The 9,909-nt window shown below is 43.8% G+C and overlaps 1 protein-coding gene across 1 annotated transcript; it reads right to left on the bottom strand.

The window, feature by feature from the left end:
• Window positions 1-3,644: 3,644 nt before the first annotated feature.
• LOC110534336 (early growth response protein 4) lies at window positions 3,645-7,240 on the bottom strand. The gene is made up of 2 exons (XM_021619127.2): window positions 6,848-7,240; window positions 3,645-6,592 (listed from the first exon to the last, which is right to left on the bottom strand). The coding sequence occupies exons 1-2, from the start codon at window positions 7,002-7,004 to the stop codon at window positions 5,280-5,282; spliced, it is 1,470 nt and encodes a 489-aa protein (XP_021474802.1). The 5' UTR covers window positions 7,005-7,240; the 3' UTR covers window positions 3,645-5,279.
• Between the last annotated feature and the right edge of the window lie 2,669 nt (window positions 7,241-9,909).

The following is a 9,909-nucleotide window of genomic DNA, read 5'->3' on the forward strand; positions in this document are numbered from 1 at the left end:
GATTACTTTGTAACAGATCAATCGAGACGTGGCGGCCGGTGTGGTCATACACGATATAGACGTGCGTCTGAAGAAGGATGACTGTGATTATTAATGGGTACTTGAGGTGGCCTGAACGCTGTAGACTTGAACTGTTAAATCGGACCCTGATGCGTAATATAACCAAATGCATTCATAATACGTTTCAGAAGAGTGATTATTGGATTATTGCTGTAGACACAGAAATGTTTGGAGTTCAAGCATAGACAAGGGGGTTGTTTTGTGCTCTTGAGAGGCCTAGGGCAATAGCTACTTAAATAGGCGTTCCTTACCTCATTTCGGCCCGAATGTAGTGGACAGCATGCGCAGTGGATGGAGTACAACTTTTTTTTATTTTTATCGATTATAGGCATTTTAGTAGTGATTTTTTTTATGTTATTATGGAGCTGTCTGTACCTAAACCATACACTGACCTTAACAACACAGGGGTTATTATCTAACCGTAACCCTTCTAGGTTATTGCATCCTAAGTCATAATGTTTGCAGATGTTGGATAAATGCCAAGAACAGAAGTGTGCTTGTGAGATCAAGATGGTATGCAACAAACCAAATGTACATGGAATTGTTTGAGATTCCAATAGACCTAGTACACAAGGCCACAAATAGGGTTGATAACCCTAACCCTAATTCGCTACATTGGTGTCAGAAGTGGGATGGCAGCCATGGGAGAGGTGTGTACACGAGAGTGACCTGGCATAGAGAAGCATGAGGACACGCTCTCCCAAAGGAAGGGGTAATGTAGCGAACTTAACCCAACACCTAGCATCCTCAACAACAAGGCATAACTGGCATAACGGATAAGGTGTTGGCTTGAGAGTCGCTGGACACGGGTTCGAGTCCCGGTCGAGGCTACCCCTGAATTCAGTACAATATCTAATCCTTTACTAGGTTTCATTCCCCGCGTCAGGGTTTTTCATCTAATCCTCAGCCAAAACACGAATATCGTTCAGGTTGACTTCATATCCTGTTGAAATGCGATTAAATGGAAAAGACAATAGACAACTGGGCTACGTGTTTTGTCTCACTTGCCCCTTGGAAAGCATCAATCACACAGAAATTATAGGGGATAGTCTCGACATATGAATTGAATTACTAAAACTCAATACCCAACACAGAACATTGACTTGAATGGGGATTTCCGTTCTAGTAATTCTACTTTTATGACTCTCCCTTTCTCCTGTAGTTGTCTTTTGCTCTTCATGTCAACCCTATGCATTACGGAGCTGACGGCTGGGGTCTGATTGACACAATGAGTTGTCATCGCCGTCGTGCAGGGCCTACCCCTGTGAAAACACAGGTCTCCGCGGGGGGTTCGCCAGCTTTCCCGACTGGACTACTTAATGGCCTTCATATAATTATTAACAACCACCGTGCGGCTCCAGCTCCATAAATGTCAAACTCCGAAAGTGGAGTTGATGCATTGCGGACTGGACTCTCATCTCCGTGAAATACATGGTTTGAAACAACATTACCATGTGTCTGAGAGCAACTCGTGTTCAGGCTGTTTAGGGGGGTTTTGGTAATTACAGCTGAGATGGTTGAGGCTGCAGTCACGGGGTTCACCGGAGTCATGTTCTAGATCTGAATGCGGAAAAATAATACCAGTTTAAGCTGCTCTGTGCGGAATTCCATCAGTGGCACAGTTCAACAGCTCTTCAGACTTCAAGTGTCTGGATAATGAATCACTGTAACTGCACAGCTATGCAATTCAGATTTCAACCACCCTCCACTGGACATGTTGGCTACTTAAACAATGTGCTATACCACTGAATATCCCCCCCCCCCCCCCCCTCCCCCGTCCACTGTGCTTTTGGAAGTGGTGAGGATGGATTGAAGAGAACTGTTGCCATCCATAAGGGATGATGGACAGGAGTTGGTGATATACATTGAGCTTCATGTGGTAAGGGTCACATGTTTCACGCTGCCTGGTATGGTGCGTTGTGTTGTCAGAGAGACCGGGAGAGAACGCAGGCTCTTACGCACTGGTGTGGGCAAGGGGCAATGTTCTGCCAGGCAGCCACGTCACAGGCACACAGGGTGTTCTAAATTGCCTGCCTGTTTGCATGCCGATACACTACCAACGACAGATTGCCCGGAGAGAGTCCAAGCGAGTTGCCTGCAGAAGGAAGTGTGCTGAAGATCTCGACGGTCTCTCCTGTGTTATCCCGATATAACTCTCTCTGTCTCCTCTCTTGGTAATCACTACTCCCCTTCCGTGGAGGACACAACGGGCTGAGTTGCCTTGACCACAGTCAGGGAAGATCCTGCTCTACTCTGCTCTAATGTTGACAAACAGCCAGAAAGACCATGCATAGAATAGAATAGAATAAAATAACTTCATTTTTTGGAGATGTTACTGTAGGCCTTTTTGCATGCAAGTGTTGGGAATTGAACTTTCAGGACACAACGGCTTAACACTATATGATGTGACTGTGACACAGTATAAGTATTGTATTCAAAGATATTGGTTATTAAACGCTCAAGTGTAGCACAATAATGGGCAATAATAATACATGAAGAATGCTTGTTTCTGTTCAGGCAACCTTATCAAGTCTAATCTAACTCATAAGTGACCAATGAGATCCCCGATCGCAAGCTCAAGAGCACAATAGCCAGATAAGAGTGCAATCTGTCATTTGCATAGAAATAATATTAGAAATTGAAATATTTCTTTCCTTTTTTAAAAATGTTTTAACCTCTGACACATTGATTCAAATGGGCTCATTTGCATTTAGTAGACATACTGTATACTGGTAAAGACCAGCACCACACAAAAAGTCACAGTACCATTGAATTAGCAGGGCGTGTTATTGGAAATGTTATTTCCTTTGTGCATATTCCTTTTGATAAGTGACATGAAGGATAGGAATGATGAGCGAGTCAGAGCAACAACTGTCAGTGGGTAACATTCTCTCCGACACAGCCAGCATGAAAAGGAGGAGGTCAAAAGGGAAGATTGCAATGCTACTGGGTCACAAGGAGACAAATCGAGAGAAAGAGAGAGAAACAAACAATCATTGATCTCTTATCTATCAGCATTGTGGGAATGAATGACAGGTTAGACAGAGGAGAGGCTAAACATAGAGACATACAGTATCTCTATGGGGCCTTTTGAGATGAACAACATACAGCAGGCCATAGACCTCCATGGAAAGAGGAAGTATGGTTAAGGTGTCTTTCTGATGAAGGTCTGTTTAGACCGAAACATCTGCACCTGAGGTTATACCAAATAAATACCAATTATAATGGTGTCCTCCCTCAGAGTGTCTCATCTCCACATTTGGTAGCTATAAACCCATTACCTTTTTCATGTCAGATGGACCAGATTCACAACACTGAGTAATGGGGTATTCACTTTAATGTGTTGGAGCCCAAAGCCTCGTGAGTCAACATTACATAGAACTGTGATGTCTAATGTTAGGATTCCACTATCTGCTGGTGCTAGGTTGCCCCATTAGAACGTGTATTTTTAGGAACAGCCGCAATAGTCATCCATATGACTGCTTTTGGTGGAAGATACTGTGTTACTTACATAAAGGAAGTTGTCAGCATAGGAGAGGAAGGACTGAGGAATTTCTATGCATGGACAAATGACTCTTGCAATGTTTCCAGAAAACCAAACATTTTATTCATAAACATTTGTCATAAAAATAACAACATCAATATTCAATTTATCGAAAGTATTTTCGTATAAACTGTGTATATATACAAAATTCATGATATACCCAAGCAGTTAATATAACTTAATGCGAGTTAAAACACTTTTTTTTTTACAGTACCCTGACTGATTGGTGACATTCTCGCCAAGCCATAACCATTGTTTTGTTTTGCTAACGTGAATAGCTTCCTCATCAGCAATGCCTTGTCAAGTCTTAAATCATCTCATCTGAAAAGTACATCAACTCGCAGCAATGTGTGCTACCTGATTACTCAACAGCAATGTTTTTGTGTTGTGCTGCTAGTCACTTCTGGCTTGACAGTAAAATACAGTACATCGTACTGTACCAGAGCCATGTATAATGACTTACTAGTTTAACACTATAGTCCTCATCACGAACTGATTAGCAGTGTAATCAAATGAGATTTCGAGTCACTATTATACGAACAGTTAGGTCATATTTTACTTGTCTTAGAAATATATTTATATCAAATGACAATCTCTCTAAAACACTATTTTGCTACCAGCCCTCCAAAGGTACACGTAAAACATTGTGAGTATGTTTAAAAAAGAAAGAAAGCCTTTTCCACTTTAACAATTCAAGGTTAAACAGTGGTCTTTTGAAATATGTATATACACAGCTATAAAAATACAAAGTACAGTCATACAAATATATTTATTTTCCATTTATGGTATAACTTTCACGATTTAATAATTCAACCATTTTGTTTAAATACAACACAAAGACCAATCAATAGAATACTGATAGCAAAGCAAAATAAATTCTCAAAACCTTGGCACAAATGGACTGCTTCGTGACTAAAGCCAAGAATAATGTGTTACATTCATGTCATAAAACGAAGTCTCCTGCACTTCCATTCGGCAAGTGGAGGACTAAGTTATTTGTTGGCTATATTCAATAATACCACATGAACATAAGCATGCATTTGAAGAACCACTATCTGGCTGGTTGCAGTGTTAGTGAAATAAAAAAGCCCCGAAAGCATAAAATATAAGACTTTCTAGTAGATAGAGGATATCTCAAATTAGATATAAGTGCAATACAGCCCAGCACTTTCGATGCAGTTCGTTTTCTTATTGGTATATTTCTTCGTCGAGGTTTGAAGTTGGCGCTGTCCAGACGAAAGGGTGCTGAACTGCTGCAGGCATTTGTTATGATGCCTTGGTGTTCGGTTTGGCATGACCAAATTGGTTGATTGTAACAGAGAAATACAACACGTGTCTGTTGAGCTGTCAACTCGGGAAGGTTTTACAATCAAGTTATGCATGTGTTGCATAGAGTCAGCAGCAGCAAGTAAACGAGGGTCGAAAGAGCAGACCCTTTTCACAATTCACTTTCCGATATAGCATTATGCAAATCAAACTCGCAAAACATCCTTATTCTAAGACTCCCTACAGAGACTTTCACAGAGTCAAACCAATTTCACTCGACCTATATGTCACACCGCAAACGTTGATACGTCGACCTGTAATCAGCAATGAACTGTCAAGCTTTTTATCTTCGACGGAAAGATTGTAATGTTGTGTGGACAGAGCTACTCGTGTGCGTAGTGGTGTCTCTTCAAATTCCATCGGGAAGAGTAAATGGCCACGCGCTGATCACTTGTGGCTTCAGCTCCATCTTCTCTTTCTGTTTCAGGTGCACGCGACCGTGCCTTTTCCTCTCGTCGCTCCGGGCGAACCTTTTGCCGCATACGTCGCAGGAGAACGGCTTCTCTCCCGTGTGAGTCCGGGTGTGGGTGGTGAGGTGATCGCTACGGCTGAAACTGCGCAGACAGATGCGGCACTGAAAGGGTTTGTGTCCGGTGTGGATGCGGATGTGCCTGTTGAGTTCATCCGAGCGGGAGAAGCGCCGGTCGCAGTTCTCCATGGGGCAGGTGAAGGGTTTCTCTTTGGCAGGCCCGGTGGAGGCCGCGGGGCTTTTTCTGACACGCGGTGCCTTTTGCGCGCGCGGCGTGTAACTTTGGGCAAAGGAGTCTGGCAATAAGGAGGAGTAAAGAATTGAGTCTATAGTACTGGGTAAAGCTGGTGAGGTAAGCTGGCAAGACGAATCGCACTGATTAGATAATGGCGGAAGTTCAATGTTGGGAAACATAGCTGGCTTGAGGAGGTTGTTGGTTGAGAGGTCCATGACTGGCACTGGGTAGTTGGAGTATAGAGAACTGCAGAAACTCTGAGAGCAGGTGTCAGAATAGCACTGCTCCTGCTTGATTCCGCCTTCAACTTTGAACTCCATCGCTGAGTTAGGACACATTGGGGAAAATGAGTCCAAAAGGTCCTTTACATCCACTTGTTGGTCAGACGGGAAGTCAGTGGACATCGGGAACGTTTCTGATGATTGGAAGCCCGTTTCCAAATAGGAGTCCGATTTATTGAACGTGCCCCATTCGTAACAGCTGCTCTCGAACTCATTCTTGACCACTACTGGAAAAGACGCAGCTTCTGGCTGTGGCTCGGTGGTGCTGTTCTGGTTTCGGACTTGAGCTGGGGAGCCGAAGCTCACCTGGGGAGAGGCTGAATCTTGAGCTTGGCCGCCGGATTGACCGTCGGGGTAGCTGGGACATGTCTGCCCCGGTGAGTACAGGGGCGGGGTGGCGCTGCAAGTGGATTGCCTCTGGACGCCGGCGTCGTCGAAGCTGCTGCTGTCCATGGTGCTCAGTTGAACTTCGGAGATTGGTAACGTAGAAATACCGACAATTTCTGTGATCATGTTGAGCAATGTCTCTGTGCTGCACGGCCCCCCCTGGGTCGCCTCGACATAGAAGCTGCCTGAGTAGGCGAGGGAGGAGGAGTAGCTGCCTTTGGGCCCCTCGCAGGGATTAAAGGCGAAATCTGAGTTGGAGGCCTCGGTTTTCAGGGTTACAGGTGCTCCCTCTGAAAAAGAAAGAGGGAAAGTTTGTCATTACAAATGTTGATTTTAGACTGAAAAATGCACATAAATGAAAGTCGTTATGTAATCAATAAGCATACATGCGTAACATGCACCGCTGCAAATGGGACAAATTAAATCCATGCGATGTTTTTAATAAAACACAATGTGCAACCACAAACTATGTTATTCAAACTATCAATGCATGCATATTGATTTATCACATTATGCAATGCAGCAAGAGGCTACTGCGAATTTACCATGGGTAAACTGGGTAGGTGTTCCTCTCTCTGCGTCCGAAAACATCTCCTGGGTATCTTTCCGAGCGCTATTTTCCATCCCCAGGGAAGAACCGTTACAATTCTCAAACTGAGGGTAGAAGGAATCTTTAGAGTTCAAATCCATGTTATTCAGCATGATTGCGAGATTGATTTAAATTCTGTCAATCCAGGTAAGTGTAGGTAGATTTTTTTTTTAACTAAACGAAACAAATACAATTATGTGTCCTTTCCCCTCTGATGCACGGGGTCGTCAATTATCCCCGAAATGTGCTGGTGGTCGTTTGAGGAAAAAGGTGTCAATAAATATTTCGAAATTTCCTTTTTGTCCAGATGACTGCGTGTTGTATCGCTTTGTAGCTTTTCGGCTATCTGTTGCTGTGGGTAGGTTTCACACCAGTGGCTTCCCTCTCCTTATATACACTCCGGCGGATCGATAGACCCCTCCCCCCATTCATCGGCTCCAGTGAGAGGATTCCCCGCTGCGTGTAAACTTCATGCCCATACATGGACAGAGGATGTGACGGGCTTCCCCAAAAAAAGGAGAGTTACGATTCTGACGTTGCAACAAGTCTCTTGGATCTGCGAGAGAGACTGCCATTGATTTACCATCGGGTATGTTAATGTTATGTATGAGAATAAACGCTTGATTTATCAAATCATGATAACAATATATCATGGCAGTGGCATGGCAAGTGTTCTTGCATTTAACTCGGTCGACTAGAAAACATGGTAGCTTTTAGACAGTCATTCGATGCCGTGTGGAGATGTACAATGTCTTCTGCCACCAATCAACACACCAACACACTTAATAACTTAATTTCTCATAAAGTAAACAAATTCAGATTGGGAAGGCTTTAGGCCATATGACGTTACGGTTAGGCTACTAAGCATCAATTTCACTTCACTGTAGGATTAATAGAAGAGATGCTATACAAATCAAGTTAACTGTGATGTAGCCAAGGAAGAAGAGATACACCCCCCCCCCCCTTCTATTGTGGCAGCTGAAGTTACTGCACCCATCAATATTTAACTGGTTCTGAAAGTTTGACCATGGGCTTGTATAACATAAAAAGGTAACAGTTGTAGGCACCCTGTTTCCTTTGTAGTGCACTGCTTTTGACCCAGGACCCATGGGGAATAGGGTGCCCTTTGGGATGCAACCTGTAGGTTATCTAGGCAATGCACTTGCTCACATCAAAAGATGACACACCTTAAACTCAAAATAGAGGCACTGGGTCACCTTATAACAGAGGTTATAGACCTAATCCTTGAAACATTTGAGATTTTTGTTGTACACTACATGACCAAAGGTATCTGGACACCTGCTCGTCAGACATCTCATTCCAAAATCATGGGCATTAATATGGAGTTGGTCCCCCCCCCCCCCCCCCCCCCCCCTTTGCTGCTATAACAACCTCCACTCTTCTGGGAAGGCTATCCACTAGATGTTGGAACATTGCTGCAAGAGCATTAGTGAGGTTGGCACTGATGTTGGGCAATTAGGCCTAGCTCGCAATCAGCGTTCCAATTCATCTCAAAGGTACTTGATAGGGTTGAGGTCAGGGCTCTGTGTGGGGTTGAGGTCAGGGCTATGTGCAGGCCAGTCAAGTTCTTTCACACCGATCTTGACAAACAATTTCTTTATAGACCTCACTTTGTGCCCGGGGGCATTGTCATGCTGAAACAGGAAAGGGCCTTCACCAAACTGTTGCCACAAAATTGGAAGCACAGAATAATCTAGAGTGTCATTGTATGCTGTAGCGTTAGGAATTCCCTTCACTCGATCTAAGGGGCCTAGCCCGAACCATGAAAAACAGCCCCAAGGCCATTACAGTGCCTTGCGAAAGTATTCGGCCCCCTTGAACTTTGCGACCTTTTGCCACATTTCAGGCTTCAAACATAAAGATATAAAACTGTATTTTTTTGTGAAGAATCAACAACAAGTGGGACACAATCATGAAGTGGAACAACATTTATTGGATATTTCAAACTTTTTTAACAAATCAAAAACTGAAAAATTGGGCGTGCAAAATTATTCAGCCCCTTTACTTTCAGTGCAGCAAACTCTCTCCAGAAGTTCAGTGAGGATCTCTGAATGATCCAATGTTGACCTAAATGACTAATGATGATAAATACAATCCACCTGTGTGTAATCAAGTCTCCATATAAATGCACCTGCACTGTGATAGTCTCAGAGGTCCGTTAAAAGCGCAGAGAGCATCATGAAGAACAAGGAACACACCAGGCACACCAGCCGACGCTTGTCAATGAGCATGGTGATCTTAGGCTTGTGTACAGCTGCTCAGCCAAGGAAACCCATTTCATGAAGCTGCCGGCTAACAGTTCTTGGACTGACGTTGCTTCAGAGGCAGTTTGGAACTTGGTAGTGAGTGGTGCAACAGACGATTTTTACGAGCTATGCACTTCAGCACTCGGTGGTCCCATTCTGTGAGCTTGTGTGGTTTACCACTTGACGGGCGAGCCATTGTTGGTCCTACATGTTTCCACTTCACAATAACAGCAATGACAGTTGATCTGGGCAGCTCTAGCAGGGCAGAAATTTGATGAACTAACTTGTTGGAATGATGGAATCCTATGATGGTGCCACGTTGAAAGTCACTGAACTCTTCAGTAAGGCCATTCTACTGCCAATGTTTGTCTATGGCGTTTGCATGGCTGTGTGCTCAATTTTGTCATCAACGGGTGTGGCTGAAATAGCCGAATCCACTAATTTGAAGGGGTGTCCACATACTTTTGTATCACATACTTTGTATATATAGTGTAGCTGCTGCTACTTCAAACTCGATCAGTTCTAATGTCGTGGCCCCACTGAGCACATGTGGGCGACAGAAAGGTAGGCCTGGATGCTGTTTTCTTTTATAAATGCAACTCAGGAAAAGTCCTTGCTGGTAATTGCTTCCTACACGCTGCTGCTCAGCACTGAACTGTTTTCACTCATTCACTTCCATCGTTGTCTAATAGCAAACGTGACCGCTGTGGTGGTGTTGTCACCGTGCTGAGAGCCTGAACTACAAAACACT

This window comes from Oncorhynchus mykiss, chromosome 10 (genome assembly GCF_013265735.2).
Source record: "Oncorhynchus mykiss isolate Arlee chromosome 10, USDA_OmykA_1.1, whole genome shotgun sequence".
Lineage (NCBI taxonomy): Eukaryota > Metazoa > Chordata > Actinopteri > Salmoniformes > Salmonidae > Oncorhynchus > Oncorhynchus mykiss.

What these genes read in the sequence shown, in the direction of transcription:
- LOC110534336 (XM_021619127.2), bottom strand. Translation starts at nt 7,004, where the DNA reads ATGCTGAATAACATGGATTTGAACTCTAAAGATTCCTTCTACCCTCAG. An exon ending in ACCTACCCAGTTTACCCATG is followed by an intron (nt 6,593 to 6,847) that starts GTAAATTCGCAG and finishes TTTCTTTTTCAG; the next exon opens with AGGGAGCACCTGTAACCCTG.